The 21,694-nt window shown below is 46.4% G+C and overlaps 1 protein-coding gene across 1 annotated transcript in view; it reads left to right on the forward strand.

Annotated features, from left to right (window-relative positions):
• LOC147113360 (VPS10 domain-containing receptor SorCS1-like) overlaps positions 1–21,694 on the forward strand; it is a 1,462,440-nt gene that overhangs the window by 1,211,872 nt on the left and 228,874 nt on the right. The window contains exon 7 of the mRNA XM_085996119.1: positions 3,182–3,300. Coding sequence (XP_085852245.1) covers positions 3,182–3,300 — 119 coding nt within the window. The remainder of the gene's footprint in view (positions 1–3,181; positions 3,301–21,694) is intronic.

Consider the following 21,694-nt stretch of genomic DNA (forward strand, 5'->3'; position numbering starts at 1 on the left):
CATTCATTCACCGAGGCATTGGAGAGTCAGATCTGTTTAATCTCTGTTCCAAAAGTATCTCTGCCTAGGTTCATTACTGTCCGAAAAGACGATTTCCATTGTTTAACCTCTTTGGCAGGGAAAGCCAATTAACGTCCTTCATCTGTTTCGACAACCCAGCCGTGCCTAACCAGAGCTAAGATTCAATAACTATTGCTAGTTTGCTCTGACCCAGGTACACCCAGTCACTTTGGTCAAATAAAGCCAGTAATTAGTGAACTGTGGGTTGCACTCAAGGCGGTTTTACATCGCACTTGTTTAATTGGGTAGGAGACTGACTGTGGTGCTCCTGTTCCCCACCTTTACATTGCTTAAACCAGCCGCCTTGCCCCCTGTGACAGAATCACATACCGCCCACAGTCCAAGCGAGCCAAATTTAAAGCACCTTTAACTCTCAGCAAATGTGCACACTGAAGTTTGTTGCTCAGCTGTGACATCTGCAATTAAATGCTTGGAGGAAAATGTAAATGATTTAATTTAAATGGCTTTGGCATCACGTCTTGTGCTGCCATGAACTACTGAGAAAGCCAACTGCATTCTGTCTGAAAACGACAGTGCACCTCGTTAATGAATTATTGAATGATTCATTGTTTTCATGCAATATTGATACTCTGCATCGATGTCTCATTAGTCCGTTGATTTTTGTATTATAACCACATGTGGATTGGCCAGGTCTGACCAAATAGGGTCGGCTTCACTGGTGGGGAGCACACAATCATAACATCGGTTGCGATATATTTTTATTATATAGATTATGAACGAAAACGAGGTTAGAAGATGTTTGCAGTGTTTTAGTTGTTGCACCCCTGGCCATATTTCCAGTGGACATTATTTGTGGAGGGAACAATGAATGCAGATTGCATGGTCTAGCAGAGAAAGGCACAGTGACCCTGTAGTGCAGGAAGGTTAAGTTCCACTAAATGCACTTTTGAGCCGGATTCAATGGCATAAACTTCATGAACATAAGAATATCTGGAGCAAGAAAAGGCCATTCAGCCATTAAGCCAGCTCCATCCAGAGTCCACGTTTCATTGCTACATCATGAGCTCCACTAACCCCACCTCTCGATCCCCTACATTTAAGGGACACAAAGGGCTGGATTTGGGGGAGTGTGGAGAAGAGTGCCTTTATGTCACTGTCACAACTGTAAATATAGGGCTGAATTTTGCCAGTGGGGAGCTTTTGGAGGCGGGACTCCCACTTGTCGTGTTTCAGTCCCGCCTCCATCGACTTCTGGCCAACCCACGCTATTTTCCCTTGATTGACCTTGTTAAGCCCGCCCAGCGGGCTTAGCAGGCCAATTAAGGGAAAGCCGGTCACAGAGAATGTCAGCGTATGACGTTTCATCTGTCAAACATTTTTGACAGATGAATTGTCATCGTTTGACAGCTCTGTGAAGCTGCCAAACACTGACATTCTCTGTTGTTTGACGAGTCCTTGTATTCAAGACTCATCAAACCTCTTTCTTTAGCAGAAATCAGATGGTTGCTGCATTGGAGAATGCAGCGGCCATCTGTCATCTCTGCCGCGGAGATGCGAGACTCGCCACATCTCCAACGATTGAAACCTGCAGGAAGAAACAAAGGTAAGTAAACTTTTTCTAACACTTTCCACTTACCTCACGTACTCACCTCTCCACACTTGCACCCATCACTTACCTTCACAGCGCACTTTTGCACCCCGCAGGCCCCCCGCAGACCCACTGCTCGCCTCGGTGACCCTGGCGGGGTTTGCAGCCTTCAGGAAGCCCGCACTTGTGTGGGTAAAATGGGGATAATCCTCTTATCTACCTGTTAACAGGCAGTTAAGTGGCTGTAATCCCCTTCCTACCTCCAGGAGACGGGACCCGGTGCGAGTCGGCTACTGCCTCCTGGGAAGATGGCACAGAGGCGGGTTGGGGGCAGGATGGGCACCAGCCCCCAGATTCTGCCATTTTCCCGGCAGTCCTGCCTCCAAACCCGCCTCCCCAGGGCTGGCAAGATTGTGCCCTCAGTTCCTTCCCTGCCTCCGCTGACAAAAAGTCAAGTAGCACTCTTAATATCTCTGTAATCTTCAATCCCCCTTATCAACAGATGTCCATCTGTTTCCCTTTTATAGGTGTCAATTAACTCAAAAACAATTCTCTGGGTCTCTGTTCCGCATACAACAACAAAAACAATAACAACAACATGTATTTATGCCTTTAATGTGGTAAAATGTCCCAAGGCGCTTCACTGAAGTGTTATAAGACAAAAATTTGTCACTGAGCCGCATAAGGAGAAATTCGGGCAGATGACCAAAAGCTTGGTCAAAGAGGTAGGTTTTAAAGAGCGTCTTAAAGGAGGAGAGGTAGAGAGGCGGATAGGTTTAGGCAGGGAATTCCAGAGCTTAGGGCCTAGGCAACAGAAGACACAGCCGCCAATGGTTGAGTGATTATAATCAGGGATGCTCAAGAGGGCAGAGTTAGAGGAGCGCAGATATCTCGGGGGGCGGGGTGGGGGGGTTGTGGGGCTGGAGGAGATTACAGAGATAGGGAGGGGCGAGGCCATGGAGGGATTTGAAAACAAGGATAAGAATTTTGAAATTGAGGCTTTGCTTAACTGGGAGCCAATGTAGGTCAGCGAGCACAGGGGTGATGGGTGAACGGGACTTGGTGCGAGTTAGAACACGGGCAGCCGAGTTATGGATGACCTCAAGTTTACGTAGGGTAGAATGTGGGAGGCCAGCCAGGATAGTATTGAAATAGTCAAATCTAGAGGTAACAAAGGCATGGATGAGGGTTTCAGCAGTGGATGAGCTGAGGCAGGGGCGGAGACGGGCGATGTTATAGAGGTGGAAATAGGCGGTCTTTGTTATGCCTCGGATATGTGGTCGGAAGCTCATTTCAGGATCAAGTATGACACCAAGTTTGTGAACAATGTGGTTCAGCCTCAGACAGATGCTCAGGAGAGGGATGTTCATGCGATTTTGTGTTTTTTTTAGCTTATTAAAAATCTGTGGCACTCGAATGGAAATAATGACAGCAGAGTAATACCAGTCCCCTGGGTGAAAATAGTTCCATGAGAACATGCTATCAGACCGTTCCTGAGGTACACCTGTTCTTTAATACATTGTCTTCTCTGTTCTTTAATACATTGTCTTCTCTTTTCTTTTCTTTTTACAGATGCTCAATATATCACCTGTAGAATTCAGAATTGTTCAGGAGCAACAAGCAGCAAGCCCTTTCCAGGTTATATAGACCACAATTCTTTGGTGGTCCAAGATGACTATGTGTTTGCTCAGGTAAAATGGTTGATTTCCACTTTGTTGTCCCTACAGCTATAGACGCGACAGCAGCATCAACTCTAAAGTCCCAAAAAGCACTCACGTGTCAGTCCAGAGCCACACTCAAAAGCTGAGGCCTGCTTCTGTTGGGAACCTAAGGAAAGACTGGAGGTTCTCCACAAAAAATAATTGGGCACATTTGTAATTCCATTGAAAATATCAAGGTCTAGACAAAAATTCCCAGTTTTGAAAGGCTTCAGTTACTGTGGGATCTCTCGACTGATTTGGGCCGAGCTATTAAATCATGCTTCCTCTTGATCTAACTGGGTGTGGGTCACATTAGCTTCACCGATGAATGGCTGATTAGATGGTTGTCCTAAAGTGCGGTCAGTTTGGAGGCTGTAACTTGGGCCTGGAATCAATCCTAGAATCATAGAATGGTTACAGCACGAAGGGAGGCCATTCGGCCCATCGAGCCCATGCCGGCTCTCTGCAAGAGCACTTCAGCTAGTCCCACTCCCCCGCCCTTTCCCCGTAGCCCTGCAATTTTTTTTCCTTCAGGTACTTATCCAGCTCCCTTCTGAAAGCCACGATTGAATCAGCCTCCACCACCCTTTCAGGCAGTGCATTCCAGATCCTAACCACTCGCTGAGCAAAAAAGTTTTTTCTTATGTCGCCTTTGGTTCTTTTGCCAATCACCTTAGATCTTGAAATATTTGTCTAGACCTTGATATATGTCCTCTGGTTCTCGACCCTTCCGCCAACGGGAACAGTTTCTCTCTATCTACTCTGTCCAGACCCCTCATGATTTTGAACACCTCTATCAAATCTTCTCTCAATCTTCTCTGATCTAAGGAGAACAACCCCAGCTTCTCCAGTCTATCCTTCTTCACGTAACTGAAGTCCCTCATCCCTGGAGTCCTTCAAACTTGTTGAGGATTGTGGCATCTTTTCTGTGTCGAAAAATAGAAAAGACTCAACAAGAAATGTTATTTCAAGAATACCACAGAATAACAAATGTTTTATAACTGTGTACATTTTTACATGAAAGAAACTCATGCATTTATATATTGAATGAATGGTTAATCTGTTGGTTGATCTGTTGCTGGTGGTGTTGGGTGGAGCATTGTTGCTGAGGGACCTCCCTGCACTTCATTCTCGCTGTGCCACGGTTTCTTTAATGTACACCTGATCCACCAAACAGTACTGCACTGTCAGCCTAGACTAGATAGCAGTCCCTCAGTATTGCACTGTCAGCCTAGACTAGATAGCAGTCCCTCAGTACTGCACTGTCAGCCTAGACTAGATAGCAGTCCCTCAGTACTGCACTGTCAGCCTAGACTAGATAGCAGTCCCTCAGTACTGCACTGTCAGCCTAGACTAGATAGCAGTCCCTCAGTACTGCACTGTTAACCTAGACTAGATAGCAGTCCCTCAGTACTGCACTGTTAACCTAGACTAGATAACAGTCCCTCAGTACTGCACTGTTAACCTAGACTAGATAGCAGTCCCTCAGTACTGCACTGTTAACCTAGACTAGATAGCAGTCCCTCAGTACTGCACTGTCAGCCTAGACTAGATAGCAGCCCCTCAGCACTGCACTGTCAGCCTAGACTAGATAGCAGTCCCTCAGTACTGCACTGTTAGCCTAGATTAGATAGCAGTCCCTCAGTACTGCACTGTTAGCCTAGACCATGTGTTCAGTCCTGCAGTGGGGGCTTGAAGCCACAATCCTCTGATTTGGAGGTGAGACTGAGGGAGAAGGGAATGGAGGGTTATGCTAATAGTTAGATGAGAGAGGATGCTTGAGTGGAGCATAAACGCCGGTGTGGACTGGTTGGGCTGAATGGCCTGTTTCTGTGCTGTGTGTTCTATGTAATTCTATATAATATCTCTCTACCCTTCAATCACCTCTGCATCGTCTCTTGAGTTTGCTGATATTATTCCAGCATAGTAAGGAAGTTATGCCCCTTTAAAAGGTCATTCAACACTCAGAATAAATCATATATACAATTAAATGTCCATTCATTTGTATTTATGAGTAGACAGCTTTAAGAACTCCCTGCAGTACTCTTAAGAATATTGTACTGAATTTAAGTTCCCGATTCCCATTAGCACACACAATGTATATTCAGATCCACTCTGCCAAATTCATTCGACACTATATAAGTACACTGCTTTCCTCTGAGGAGTGAACAGGACGTTTCAACAAACTGCTCATTCCTAGCTGAAAGTGCCCCACGGAGGCTTTCCCCCTTACCCTGCTGCTGTTTGCTCAGAGAAATTGGTACATAGATGTAGAATCGTTCTGAAAAGAAGATTCCTCTGAACTGATTTTCTCAACAGTAGACGAACCTAAAGACCCCCCGAGTGCCCACTCTGTTAGGCATCTGATCTCATTTGTGTCCATTCAGAATGATTTAATTTGCCCATTAGTGACAGTGTTGCTGAAGATGTCCATTTTTGTTTTATTGAAAGTAGTATGGATTGCACCGTGGTTACATGCCCCACCGCAGTACCTGAGCGCATACTCTGACACTTTACTGCAGTGCTGAAGGAGCGCTGCATTGTTCGAGGTGCAGGCTTTTGGATGCCATGTTATACCGAGGCCCCATCGGTAGATGTAAAAGACCCCCATTGTACAGTTAACAGAACGAGGACGTTCTCTCCGGTTGTCCCGACTAACATTTAGCACCTCAACCAACATCACCAAAACAGATTGGGGTGGAAATGCGCTTGTGCCTGTTTTTGGGCCCAGAATTGGCACTCAAGCCCCCACCAGGAGGCCCAAGGCCAGCCCGAAATTGGCGTGGGCCTCGTTTCAGCAAGTTTGTTGAGCTGCCAACACCTGTCGCACTTCCACAGGCTGAAAAATGGCCCGACCCAATATCGGGTCAGACGTCCTTTAGGCATCCTTTGGGTGCAGGATGTTTTCCCCGAAATTGGCCCTCGTTGCATCCATTTTATGCCCATAAAGCAGGCGCTACAAGGTCCAGTATCTACCCCATTACCGGATCTTTTCGTTCAGTTGCTGTTTGTAGGTCCTTGCTGTGCACAAAATGGCTACAAACTGTTAAGTCTGTGTGTTCTAGTTGCAATTACTAACACAGACTACAAGATTAAAGTTCAACAGGTCTTTACTGGTTGGAGGTCAGGACTATACTAAATACAATATTACTACACAGTGCTTATATACCGGTGGTCACCACCGGTATTACGTATACAGCAGCCAGAGAAAGTAGTACATCTCTTAAGGTGGAACAGGTTACATACACCACAATCCTCCCTTTTTAGCTTAACAGTCATATCCCCATTTAACATAACATAATAACATATATAACTTCAGGTATAAACAGTTCAAAGGTTCAGTCTCTCAGGAGGCCTTCTGATTCGGTTTGGATAACGCCTTTCAGTGGTCTCTGATTCTTGTTGCTGAGGTGACTCCTCTAGTTGGTCTCCCATGCATTGGGTGTTATCATCATCAGGTACATTCCCTGCCGAGGTAGATGCTTCAGGTTCATTAACGTCTTCCACAGTTGTCTCTGTCGCAACCATGGGTTCGACCCTTGCTCTCGATTCTACCAGTTGATCCACATGACGCCTTATCACATTGTTACCAATATCTATTGTGTACATCAGAGGTCCTTGTCTGGCCCGAATTGTTCCGGACTGCCATTTTTCGTTTCCATAGCCCCTTGCCAACACTGGTTGTCCTACGTCGAAACTTCGAGTGGTCTTGTTATTAATATGCCGGAACTGTTTGTTTTCCACTTCCCTCTGCACATTTGGTTTTAACAAGTCCAACCTGGACTGCAACCTCCTGTTATAAAACATCATGGCAGGACTTTGGTTAGTCACTGCATGAGCGGCGTTTCGATATGCCATTAGGAAATTGTCCACCTTGTGCTGTAGCGGAATCTGATCATCGTTCATGGCCTTTATTGCCTTTTTGAATGTTTGGACAAATCTCTCAGCCAACCCGTTTGTCGCCGGATGATATGGGGCAGAGGTATAATGTTTCACCCCATTCTTCTTTAAGAATTTTTTGGAATTCTTCCGACACGAACTGTGGTCCGTTGTCCGAACAGATCTGTTCTGGCAATCCGTTCCTTGCGAATATTGTTCTTAACACCGCAATTGTCTTTTCTGAAGTAGTGGTATTCATCTTGATCACTTCTGGCCATTTGGAATGTGCGTCCACCGCAATTAGGAACATGGAGTCCATGAATGGACCAGCAAAGTCAATATGTACGCGTTGCCATGGGGCTGAAGGCCATTCCCATGGGTGTAGTGGTGCGATCGGAGGTGCATTTTGCACTTTTTGGCACCCAGCGCAGCTTTTCGTCAACTCCTCTATCTGTTGGTCAATACCCGGCCACCATACATAAGCCCTAGCAAGACTTTTCATCTTAACTCCCCCCAGATGACCTTCATGCAGTTCTTTTAGAACTCTTCCCCTTAACTTGGGAGGAATAATCACTCTTGTCCCGTACATCAAAGTACCATGGCAGACGGACAGCTGGTCTCGCCTTGCCGAGAATGCCGGTAACAGAGGATCACCACGTGTTGGCCATCCTTTCACTGTCACCTCGTAAACTCGGGACAGTGTCGGGTTGTTCCTGGTTTCTCTTTCAATACTTGCATTGGTGACTGGTAAACACTCGATGATGGTCGAATGAAATAACTCAACAGGGTCAACTTTCGTCGTTTCTTCTTCTTCAGGTAGTGGCAGGCGCGACAGCCCATCAGCATTGCCATGCTGCTTCGTACCTTTGAATTCTATTTGATATTGATGTGCCCCTAGGAAAAGGGACCATCTCTGGAGACGCTGTGCTGTCATCACCGAAACACCCTTCTTAGGGTTAAAAATGGATACCAACGGCTGATGGTCTGTCAGAAGTGTGAATTTTTGGCCCTGCAGGTAATGATTAAACTTCTTCACTCCCCATACAAGGCTGAGAGCCTCCCTATCGATCTGCGCATAGTTGCGCTCAGCGGAGGTCAATGATCTGGATGCAAACGCGACTGGCCTTTCCATGCCATTTGGCAACTTGTGTGAGAGTACTGCCCCAATACCATATGGAGAAGCATCACAAGCCAACCGAATAGGCAGTGTCGGGTTGAAGTGAGCCAACACTTCCTCTGAGGTGATCAATTCTTTGCTTTTGCGAAATGCCTTCTTACAGTTTTCGCTCCATTCCCATGGTACCCCCTTCTGTAAAAGAGCGTTTAGCGGGTGCAGTACCGTGGATAGATTTGGTAGAAATTTATGGTAATAGTTAATCAATCCTAGAAACGACCTCAACTGAGAGACATTATCCGGAGCGGGAGCCTTTACAACTGCCTCTATCTTGTCAGGAGACTTATGAAGCCCCTCCCGGTCAATGACATGACCACAGTACGAGATCCGCTTCTGGAAGAACTCACATTTCTGCTGATTAACTCTAAGTCCATACTCTTTCAGTCTGTTGAGCACCAGTTCCAAGTTTGCGAGGTGTTCTTCATCACCATCACCTGTAATCAGAATATCGTCCAGGTAACATTGTGTGCCTGGAATTCCCTGTAATACCTGCTCCATGGCCCTCTGCCAAATTGCTGGAGCCGATGCCACTCCAAAAACCAGCCTATTGTACCGGTACAAACCTCGATGCGTGTTGATCGTGAGGTATTGGCGTGACTCTTCTTCAACCTCCATCTGCAAGTACGCCTGCGCCAGGTCTATCTTGGTGAAGTGTTTCCCGCCAGACAACGAAGCAAAAATATCCTCAATCCGCGGAAGCGGATACTGCACCGTGTGAAGCACCGGATTAACGGTGATTTTGAAATCTCCACAGATGCGAACCTTCCCTGGTTCCCCTGGCTTGTTGCTCGAAGGACGTTTCATAACGGGAACAATGGGCGTAGCCCACTCACTCCAATCTACCTTAGACAGTACACCTGAACGTTCTAGCGCTTCCAGTTCCGCTTCTACAGTAGGTCGTATTGCATAGGGTACCGGTCTGGCTTTAAAAAATTTTGGGTGTGCATGTTCATCAATCTTGATGTTTGCCGTAATTCCTCTCAGTGTTCCCAGTCCCTGCTGGAACACCTCTTTAGCATCATCCAATATTTTGGACAATCGTTTAGGTTTGACATCTGTTTCCCCGGAATCTACCGTTAGTGCCTTCAAGGAGTGCCAGTCCATATTCATTTTCCTAATCCACTCCCGTCCCAGTAGTGGTGGACCTCCTTCAGGTAGCACATATAAGTCCATTACTTGGCTTTCTTCGCCCTTGTGGACCACTTTTACCTCTATCTTTCCGATGGGGTACACTCTTTGCCCCGTGTATGTTTTCAATATAATCTCCGTATCCCGTAGGGGAATATGTTGGAATAACCTTTTGTAATCTTTCTTATTCATGACCGTCAATGCCGATCCAGTGTCCAATTCCATCTTTACTTGGACTCCTGCTATCTGAAGGGTGACCCAAATTGTCTGGAGATCTGCATCCTTACCAACATTGTGTACTCTTAAGCTACCCAGTTCATTACTGCTAGCGTCTGAATCTGACTTCTGTTCGGTCGAACTGTTCTTTGTCACCTTGTGTACCTTTATGTATTTTCCTTGCGGTGACTTTTTGTTGCTGGTCTTCTTTCCTGACCGGCATACTTTAGCTATGTGGCCAAGCCTGCCACACGTTCTGCATTCTTGGTTTTTAAACCAACACTGGTTCTGATCGTGCGTTGTCTTTCCACAACGATAACATTTTACAGTACTCAAACCCAATTTATTTGTACTGAGTTCTGGTGACCGTAGCTGCATTACTGCCATGCCTCTCGCTGCGGCTTCGTGTGCTGCTGCCATAGTGACCGCTTTCTCAAGCGTCAGCTCATTCTCCTCGAGCAGTCGCTTTTGTGTATCTTCTTTTAATAAACCACACACAAATTTATCTCGTAGCGCCTCTGTCAGTCTCGTTCCAAACTGACAGTACTTTGCTAGCTTATGCAATTCCATTAAATATTCAGCATTGCTTTCATCCTTCAGCTGCCTTCTGCTGTAAAATTTAAATCGTTCCGCTAGCATCAGCGGCGTGGGGTTTAGATGATTTTTCAGGACAGTAACAATCTCCTCGAATGTCTTATCCGCCGGTTCATCTGGTGACAAAAGGTGTTTCAATTGCCCGTATGTCTTCGCACCCATTAAGTTTAATAATGTTAGTGCTTTCTCTTCATCTGGGATTTTATTTGCTTTACAATAATTTTGTATGCGTTCTACATACATGGCCCAATCTTCGATGTCGCTATCAAAGGTATTAATGTTCCCATGTTTAGGCATCGTTGCAATTTAATTTATTTTAATTTTTATCCAAGATGGCGGCTTCCCGCTCTTGTCTTCATCCTCCGCCTACAAAATGGCAGTTTTCCCGCGCTTGGCGGTCTTCACCCGTCCCCCGACGCTGTCTCCGCTTCACCGCGGCTCTCGCGCCTTCAGTTGCCCCAGACGCTGCGCCTTTTTAGCCCGAATGCGGCCCGGCCCTTATCACCAGCCGCGATCGATGTCCCCGCGCTGCACCTTTCGGCCCGAATGCGGCCCGGCCCTTATCTCCGGTCGCGATCGATCTCACCGCCCTTATTCCTCCGTCTTCCCTCCCCGTCTGTACAGCCAACGCGGCCGACTTTCTGGTCGCGTCGCTGCCCGGCTTACCCACCACCGAGGTAGAAAGAAGATAGCTGACAGCCGCTGATGGAGGCTTCGAGTTCAGGATGTCTTCTGCACTCTGGTTTCTCGATGTCTGCCGCGCGACGTGTCTTCCAGCAGGGTGATGAGGGTGGAAGCCTCTCTTCGACGTCCGTTCTGTGGACGAAGCCGCCGTGGATATAAACTGCCGCAGGGTAAGAATCGGACTCGTCGCCACTGTTAAGTCTGTGTGTTCTAGTTGCAATTACTAACACAGACTACAAGATTAAAGTTCAACAGGTCTTTACTGGTTGGAGGTCAGGACTATACTAAATACAATATTACTACACAGTGCTTATATACCGGTGGTCACCACCGGTATTACGTATACAGCAGCCAGAGAAAGTAGTACATCTCTTAAGGTGGAACAGGCTTAAGTTCTCTTAAGGTGGAACAGGTTACATACACCACACAAACCAACAGTGATTTATCGTCTGTGCAGCATTTTTGGAAATCCTTCAGCTATGCAAAGCATTATATAAATGCAAGCTCATTCTTTCTACTGGTGCATTGGCAGATGTCAGATAGGAGCAGATGGCGTGTAGGCTGCGTGTGGGTGGGACAAGTTCCATGCCAACTGGTAATTGACCTTTCCTTCTAGTATTTTTTTCCTGAAAGTTATTTTAATTTCTGCCTTTGCTCTTGTGCTGAATCATCTCACTGGCCAAGAGAATGGGCTGGAAATATCCAGCCCTAGGGATGCCCAACTTGATTGGGGTGCCTGCAGATGTCCATGATCTCCACTTGAGACCTCCTCACAGTGGCACACCTGGAAGTTGGAACTCGTCGGAGGCCATTTTCAAATTCGTCATCTGGGCATTAACCTGGAGGAGCGGATTGCCTGCCCTTTGTAGAACCAGATGGTGAAATGACAGCCGCCCACCCCCCCCCCCCCAAATCATGTGGGCAATCTTGTGCTGCCAAACCATGGTTCAAAGCAGTAACGTTCCAACATGCTGAACCATTGTGCCACCGTCTCCCTGTAGGTTTTATACATTTCATTTTGTAACTGTGTCATGCATTTGGATAAAGAAAGACTTGCATTTCTACAGCGCCTTTCGTGACCTCGGGACATCCCAAAGCGCTTTACAGCCAATGGAGTACTTTTAAAATGTAGTCACTTTTGTAATGTAGGGAAACGTGGCAGCCAATTTGCGCACAGCAAGCTCCCAAAGAGAGCACAGCAGCAAAGAGATAGTGACCAGATACTCTGTTTTGTTGACATTGGTTGTGAGCTAAATATTGACCAGGATAAAATAATTTATGTTTGTTCTGAACTAAATAAATGTGACACTGAAGACTTGTTTTAAAAATCTTACAGCCCACAAAATTATCATCATTTTTGGTTGATCTAATCAATAAATACACTTAAACCTTTTGCATTTGAAAGCAACAGGAAGTCAAGCAGAATGTCTTTCTGTTGGTGGCATCAGAACGGAGCTCGACCCTGTTCTCACCCAACATCCAGACATCTTCATGTTCTCGCGGGGGGCAATGGGTAGCAATCAGGAACATAGGAGCAGGAGGAGGCCATTTAGCCCCTTGAGCCTGTTCCACCATTCAATGAAATCATGGCTGATCTGCAACCTAACTCCATATACAGGAACTCTAGCTTAATGCCCACTCCTCCCCACCTCCTAACTCAGGACCACCGGGGCCAATTGTAGTGATTGTACTGCCATGTCTACTGAGATCAGCTAAAACAGCACAGACTGGAGATCGAGTACGGGAGCTTCCCGGTCTCTATGGCTCAGTATGATACTGGATACTGCACGGAGCCATCAGGGAAGCCTGGCCTTGCAATTTAAAGTTGGTCATTGAAATGAACACAATGGCCCAGAATAGGCAGTGGGTAGTAACAGCGAACAAACGGCGTTCACCGTTATTACCCCTTTGAAATGGACCGCAACTTCAGGATTTAGCGCATGCGCAGCCTAACGTGGAAATCCTGAAGTTGCAGTCAGTCATTCACTGCTCTGACCCTGGCTGCGCTGTGAACCCCCACCCGCCACTGTAGCCGGAAATCAGTGTAATCAGGGAAATCAGTGAATATGGGCTTTTCCACAGTAATATCGGCGCCCGATCCAGCACCTTAAACATTCACTTCCTGCACCACCAACGCACCGTGGCTGCAGTGTGTACCATCTACAAGATGCACTGCAGCAACTCGCAAAGGCTTCTTCGGCAGCTCCCAAACCAGCGACCTCTTCCACTTAGAAGGACAAGGGCAGCAGGCGCATGGGAACACCACCACCTCCAAGCTCCCCTCCAAGTCACACACCATCCTGACTTGGGAGCATATCGTCGTTCCTTCGTCGTCGCTGGGTCAAAACCCTGGAACTCCCTCCCTAACAGCACTGTGGGAGTACCTTCACCACGCGGACTGCAGCGGTTCAAGGCGGTGGCTCACCACCACCTTCTCAAGGGCGATTAGGGATGGGCAATAAATGCTGGGCTTTGCCAGCGACGCCCACATCCCATGACCGAATAAAATCAAAGTTGTTGTAGCTTAACTTCTCAGCATTTCAACAAATGTAAACACAGTCAACATTTCCATTTGGCCCAAGTATATATTTAAGTATTATTGATGCGTTGTCAAAGTATTATGCGTTATCTACCACCAAGAGTCATCTTTGACAGCATTTACTGCTGTTTACTGAAGTTTGTAAATATCCAGCAGGGTTAAAGTTTTGGATCAATTGGCTTGGTTCAACCTAATCCAAATTCAATACACTTGCTCCATGCCAACGGGGACCACGCACTATATGGATCTCGTTTTAAGGGAAGCAATATAAAAGCGCATGTGAATGAGTGCTAAAGCCGTTGCCTAATTCCAAGAAAAATGGAAAGACATTGCGTGTGACCTTTTCAGAGACATAGTCCGTGGGTTCATTGAAAATGAGAACAAGTAAAAGTCTTATGGAATACAAACCTCAATTCAATCAATTGTCACTCAGATCTGGAGCCAGAGCAAATTTTTGGTTGTACAGCATTTCGGGAGATCCAAATTGTTTCAAGAAAAATCAATCATACCAATTTATTTTTTATCTCGCTCAATCTTTATTTGGCATTGATTCTGATCTTTCTATCAGATGGAGAATTGCTGTGTGTGTCTTTTTTATTTTGTCCAGTTTATTATGATCAGTTACGTACCTAGTTCTGGGTCTATTTAAGAGGGAAACACAAACTGATGAATACAATTAGAATGAGGAACCGGTACGGGTGCTGGTAGGATTCATCCTTAATGAACTTATGGATGCTTGTTTTTCATGGATCATTCATGTCAGTGTTAGCTTGGTTCCGTAGGGTAATGATGAAGTTTAATCAAACGGAAATACATTTGTGGTGCTATTGGTCCACCTGGTAATAGAATAATGCCAACTCAGACCTTGAGACTGAAGGAGAGAAAGAAATTGCATTGATTCAGTCGTCAGTAAAGGATGGAGAGCCACGGTATAAGGGTGAAAGCAGCGTCGGACCCATAAGAAACCATCTTCAATCAGTTCAACACATATCTCTTAAAGTGACCAGCTCTTGGGTTAAAGGGAAGCACTGCGAGAACTGAAGGCAATACCGAAAAACAAGAAATGCCAGACTTCATGGGACTTCAATTTTCTATACCTGGGTGGGTCCGGTGCGGGCGGTCACCGTGGCGGGTCGTGACCCCGCTGCTCATTCCATTCTGAGATCGGCTTTCCATTAATGGCACCTATTAATGCCGCCCTGCGCGTTACCCGGCCCTATTAAATGGTGCGGGGTCTGATGACGTCATCGATGACGCGTCTTCAGCCAGGATATTTAAAGGCGCCATGGCCGCATTGCATTTGAAGGTTCATCTCGGATAGTGCAGACACTGCACTGGGCCATTGGAGTGTTGCAAAGAGTGGCAAACATGACTGCACAGAGGCAGAGGGCTGCACCCAGGTGCCCCGATGACTCCCTCCATACGCTTGTGGAGGGAGTCAGAGCACGTAGGGAGGTCCTCGCCCCTTCCAATGGGTGGAAGAGACCTTCCAAGGAGACAAAAAGAGCCTGGCTCCAAATTGCAGAGGAGGTCAACAGCAGGGATGTGTTCAGGAGGACCTAGGTGCAGTGCCGGAAACATTTCAATGATCTCATTAGATCAGGAAAGGTGAGTACAAAGCCACACTCAACTTCATCCTGCTGTGCCTCTCATCACATCCCCGTCACTCTGCCTCCCAACCCTACTCCTGCACATCCTTACTCACACCAACATACCTTGCACATCCACCCATCTCCCTCTCTATATCTGCATTATCACATCCCCATCTGACTAACCTCCCCTCACATTCAACCTCATCCTAATGCAATCATACCATCTAACAACACACAAGGCTGCCACATGGCATTGCCACCCCACTCCATCATAGTCTCCCTCTAAAGATCTAACTCATCCATTCCTTACACTCATTCCATTACTCTCACTCAACCTTCCCTTCTTTCCCTCCTTGCAGGAAAAGAGAGCCCAGAATAAGAGGGAGAGAACCGGAGGTGGCCCTTCACCATTGGCCACCTTGGCAACAGAGGAGGTTGCCTTTGAAGCGTCTGGAGTCGCAGAGTAGCTGCATGTTAACTTTCAGTGATTCATGTACCAAAGTGGATAACTTCACATTTCTCCACATTATATTCCATTTGCAATGTTCTTGCCCGCTCACTTAGCCTGTCTATATCCCCTTGAAGCCTCTTTGCATCCTCTTCACAACTTACATTCCCACCCAGCTTTGTATCATCAGCAGACTTGGATATATTACATTTGGTCCCCTCATCCAAATCATTGATATAGATTGTGAATAGCTGCGGCCTAAGCACTGATCCTTGCGGTACCCCACTAGTTACAGCCCGTCAATGCGAAAAAGATCCGTTTATTCCTACTCTCTGTTTTCTGTCCGTTAACCAATCCTCAATCATGCTGGTATATTATCCCCAATCCCATGAGCCCTAATTTTGTTTAATAACCTCTTGTGTGGCACCTTATCGAATGCCTTCTGAAAATCCAAATACACCACATCCATTGGTTCCCCCTTATCTATTCTGCTAGTTACAGTCTCAAAAAACTCTAACAGATTCGTCAAACATGATTTCCCTTTCATAAATCCATGTTGACTCTGCCCAATCCTATTCTAAATGCCCTGTTACCACATCCATAAAAATAGATGCTAGCATCTTCCCTACTACTGATGTCAGGCTAACTGGTCTGTAGTTCCCCGTTTTCTCTCTCCTTCCTTTCTTAAATAGTGGGGTTATATTTGCTACCTTCCAATCTACGGGAATCGTTCTAGAATCTATGGAATTTTGGAAGATGGCAACCAATGCATCCACTATCTCTATAGCCATCTCTTTCAAAACCCTAGGATGTAGGCCATCAGGCCCAGGGGATTTATTGGCTTTCAGTCCCATTAACTTCTCCAGTACTATTTTTTTCCCTAATACTAATTTCTTTCAGTTACTCATTCTCGCTAGACCCTTGGTTCTCCACTAATTCCGGGAGGTTTTTTGTGTCTTCTTCCATCAAGACAGACACAAAGGCCTCGATTTTCATTGGGCCGTGGAGTCGGGATTGGAGGCGTGCGGGGGGTTAAAATCCTGAAATCAGGGGTCCCGATCCCATCCCGCACCAAATCCGCCTCCAAGCCAGTTTCAAAGGAGGCGGGTACCCGCCCCGCACTGGGACCCGCCTACCCGAGGCGGGAAGGGATTAGTGCCAATTAACTGCGTGTTAACAGGTAGTTAACAGGCAGTTTTTAGCCTAATCCCTATTTTTAAGCTTGAACTGTGGGATTCCCGACGGCTCCAAACCACGCCAAGTTAGAGGAGTCGAGCCGTCGGGTTGAAGGACTTGGAGGGGTCGAGATGTCAGTGTTCAGGTGAGTGATGTGTGCATGAGTGCAAAGGTAAGTGTGTTTGGTGTGTCTAAAGTGATTAAATAAGTTTTACATACCTCTTCTTACCTTTTCAGCCTTCCTTCCTTTAGGTTCGGGGAGTACCTCATCTCACCGGCACAGAAAGCAGAATGGCTGCGAACTGTCAAAAGTGACAGCCTGCAGCTTTCTGTGCAGGAGAGATTTCTAACTGAGTCTGTGCAGAAGGACTCATGTTAGAAGTAAGACCGTCAGTGTTTGACAGCTTCAAACAGCTGTGAAATGCTGATATTTCATCTGTCAAAACGTCTTGACAGATAAAATTTCAGTCTGTGACGTCACCTGTTGCCGGGTGGCCCTTAATTGGCCCAGCGGGCTCAACAAGGTCAATCAAATTAAAATCTCGTGGGTTGGCCGCATCTCGATGGAGGCGGGACTACAACCCCGAAAGTTGTAGTCCCGCCTCCTTCCCGACTTTTGAATGAAAATCACCCCCAAAATATTTGTTTAATTTCTCTGCCATTTCCTTATTCCCCATTATAATTTCTCCTGTCTCAGCCTGTAAAGGACCCACATTTACTTTCGCTAATCTTTTCCTTTTTACATTCCCATAGAAGCTTTTACAGTCTGTTTTTATGTCTCTCGCTAGTTTACTCTGATACTCTATTTTCCCTTTCTTTATCAATTGCTTGGTCCTCCTTTGCTGAATTCTAAAATCCTCCCAATCCTCAGGCTTACTGTTCTTTTTGGCAACATTATAAGCCTCTTCCTTTGATCTAATACTATCTTTAACTTCTCTTGTTAGCCACGGTTGGACCACTTTTCCTGTGGGGTTTTTGTGCCTTAAAGGAATGTATATTTGTTGTAAATTATTTATTAATTCTTTAAATGCTAGCCATTGCTTGTCTACTGTCATACCTTTTAATTTAGTTTTTCCCATTCTACCTTGGCCAACTTGCCCCTCATACCTACGTAGTTTGCTTTGTTTAGATTTAAGACCGGATTTAACTAAATCACTTTCAAACTTAATATAAAATTCTATCATATTATGGTCACTCTTCCTTAAGGGCCCCTTTACTACAAGGTTATTAATGAACCCTTTCTCATTGCACAATACTAGATCTAAAATAGCCTGTTCTCTAGTTGGTTCCTCAGCATATTGATCTAAAAAACTATCTTGTATACATTCCATGAATTCGTCCTCCACACTATTACCGCAAAGGTTTCTGTAAAGTTTCCGTTACTGATATGTCACGCATAGAACTATTTATTTTCACCACTTTGGTGAAATGGACAAATTTGTGTGCAACTTTGGAAGTGGCTTAGTGAGCTAGAGTGAATGGTGAGACATAACGTTACCTCCAGCAATGGTGGTCAGTGTGATAGGAGTAGCTTGGTCATTGTAGGGATCCTTTATGGTGTTGCTATGGGGTGGTGCGAACTTGGCGCAGCACATGGCAGCCATATGGGTGTAATGCGTGAAGTTAAGTAAATCTGTCCATGATGAGGTCATCCCTGGCCTCCCCGGCAGCAATGAGCTCCAGCTCCTCCTCCTCGTCTTCCAGCTGATGCTCCTCCTCCTCCTGCTCCTCCTCCTCTGAAGAGGCTGTGCACTCAGAACCTTGCTCCTCATGCAGCACTAATCCTCGCTGCTGTACTATATTGTGCTGGACGCAGCAGATCATGACGATTCTGGAGACCCTGGCTAGTGCGTACTGAAGGGCTTCTCCAGATCTGTCAAGGCATCTGAAGTGCATTTTCAGCATGCGTATTGTCTGCTCTATGACACATCTGGTGGAAATGTGGCTTTCATTATACATCTCCTGGGCCTCAGTACCTGGCCTCCTCAAGGGGGTCATGAGTCACGTCTTCAGTGGATAGCCCTTGTCTCCAACCAGCCAGCTGGTAAATCTGTTTGGAGGAGCAAAGAGCTGAGGGAGGGTGGACTGGCGCAGGACGAAAGAGTCACGACAGCTGCCAGGGAATCTGGCACATACATACATGATGATCTTACTATGGTTGGAGACGAGCTGCACGTTGAGGGAGTGGAAGCCCTTGCGGTTGACAAAGACTCCTGGGTGATGATGGGGTGCCCTGATGGCCACATGTGTGCAATCGATGATGCCCTGCACCCATGGGAAGCCAGCCAGAGCGGCAAAGGCCAGCACCCGCTCAGTAACACTGGCTTCATCAGTGGCAAAGTTGATATAATTGGCTGACTTGTCAAAGATGGCATCGGTGACCTGTGTGATGTATCTGTGGCCGGCCGACTGCGAGATGCTGCAAATGTCTGCTGCAGTTCCCTGGAAGGAGCCTGAGGTGAAAATGTTGAGGGCACTGGTGACTCTGACAGCCACTGGTAAGGCGTGTCCACCCATTCCTCTGGGTTGCAGGTCTTGCTCCAGCAATGTGCAAATGTCTGCGATGACCTGGTACGATAGCCTGAGCCTCCTTTGGCACTGCTGCTCTGTCATGTTGAGGAAGCTCATCCTCTGCCTGTATACCCTGTGTTTGGGGTATCTCCTCCAGCACGGTGCAGCCCTGCGTTGCTGCCCTCTGTCCTGTGGAGCATCAGTTGGTTGAGGAGAAGGTTGGTGGTGTTGTTGTTGGTGCTGCTGATGTGCCTGGTGCTGCTGGTGTTGGGGCTCATCATGGCCCGATTCTGAGGACCAAGGTGAGACAGTATAAATGGCACCCATGCTGATGGAATAGATCAAGTAGAGTTGACAGAAGCAATCTGTCAGTGGTGTGATAGGTCCTACCAATGAGGTGACAGTGGATCCCGACTTTGCTGGAAACACTTGCAACCACTAGAAAGCTAAATCTGTGCTGACAAGACACTCAGCAACAGCATCTGCATTAGGAAAGTGACCAGCTGTCAGGTGGGAGTTTATATTGTACTTTTCATGCTGTGAACTAATGAGCTGGATCAATGGCCACTCAACTTCCGCCTCAGGTTCACAGACGTGGTTCCTGAGCTGCGTGGTTCCCAGGCTCACCCAAAGAAATTTGAAAGGTAGTGTTAAAAAGACGCTTAAGGGTCTGACAAGTACCTCATAATGATCTCAATTACCTCGGCCGCTTCTGCTGTTCGGGTCGCTGCGGCGCTGGCAAACGCGACCAAGGGAAAGATGCTTGGGGTCGGGATGACGGGTGGGTTCCCGACCTGCTTCAAGGTTTTTCCAAATTTCCCTCCCAACCCACCTCCAATCGCGCCCGCACGGACCCCAGAAAATTCTGGCCAGAATGAAGTACCCTGTCCAACATTACAGCATGAAAGCGCTTTAGACATCCTGAGGTTGTGAAAGGTGCTATATAAATGTGAGTCTTTCCTTTTTCTGTCCTGCACTGAGAAAAATAAAATGAAGTACCTTGGCCAACACTGAGAGAAACAGAATGAAATACCTTAGTCAAAGCAAATTGTCTGCCGCATTTCCTACATTATAACAGTGACTACAATTCAAAAAGTACTTCATTGGCTGTAAAGCGCTTTGGGATGTTCTGAGGTTGTGAAAGTCCGATCATCCCCTGTGCTCGCTGACCTACATTGACTCCCAGTTAAGCAACGCCTTGATTTCAAAATTCTTATCCTTGTTTTCAAATCTCTCCATGGCCTCGCCCCTCCCTAACTCTGTAACCTCCTCCAGCCCCACAACCCCCCCAGAGATATCTGCGCTCCTCTAATTCTGCCCTCTTGAGCATCCCTGATTATAATCACTCAACCATTGGTGGCCGTGCCTTCTGTTGCCTAGGCCCTAAGCTCTGGAATTTCCTCCCTAAACCTCTCCACCTCTCTACCTCTCTCTCCTCCTTTAAGACACTCCTTAAAACCTACCTCTTTGACCAAGCTTTTGGTCACCTGCTCTAATTTCTCCTTATGTGGATCGGTGTCAAATTTTTGTCTTAAAAAACTCTTGTGTAGCACCTTGGGACATTTCACTATGTTAAAGGCGCTATATAAATACAATTGTTGTTGAAAGGCACTATATAAATGCAAGTCTTTCTTTCCTTTTGGTCAACACTGAGAGAAACAGAATGAAGTACCTTGGTCAACACTGGAGGGCACCGACAGCTGCCAGTCCTGGTACAACCATGGGCATTATGTCCCAAGGAAATTCAAAGCTAATATTTTTGCCCAGAGCTGTGTTCCATTGGCTGAACGCAGATTGTGCAATCGGAGCACGTGCAGTGTTCCTCACAAACCCCAGCAGCACATCCAGCGAGGCGTTGATGCAGCCTTTGCCCGTCTCAACTCCATTCCAACACTTCTTTCTCTCTCCATGCCAACTCCAACTGGTTCAACTTGCATGTTTGGAGTGTTCCTTTAAATACTGGCATTGAGATCACGTCATGCGGGTCGTCATTACGCCCGCTGATGCTAATGGGACAGGAAACCCAGAAATCAGATGTTAACGTTAATGAAGTGGCTCTGTTAAAAAGCCACTGACAGACGCACTGCGCATATTTCCAGGTTTCCCACGTACTACCAGGGGCCCCCATTCTCAGCATGTCTGCATATTAAAATCCAGCCCAAAGTCTTTCCTAATCCCAACTTGAATTAATTTTTTTTTAAAAACACAATTTTTTTTATTGGAACAGAAAGCCCCATCAAGTGTGTTTTGTTGATAGTTAAGAAATATAACCATTCTAATTATTGACACCAGCGAGAGAGAGAAATGTAGACAGACTTTCCTCATCCTATTTTGAGCTCTTTTTTTAAAAGTTGAATTCTGAGAGGAAATAAATCTTCTTTGAGGAAGTTGGATGACAAGGGGGAAAGGAGGAAGGAAACAGGTTGCAAGAGCCTCTGGCCTCT

This window comes from Somniosus microcephalus, chromosome 8 (genome assembly GCF_052327205.1).
Source record: "Somniosus microcephalus isolate GS21.2 chromosome 8, FLI_Smic_1.0, whole genome shotgun sequence".
Classification (NCBI taxonomy): domain Eukaryota; kingdom Metazoa; phylum Chordata; class Chondrichthyes; order Squaliformes; family Somniosidae; genus Somniosus; species Somniosus microcephalus.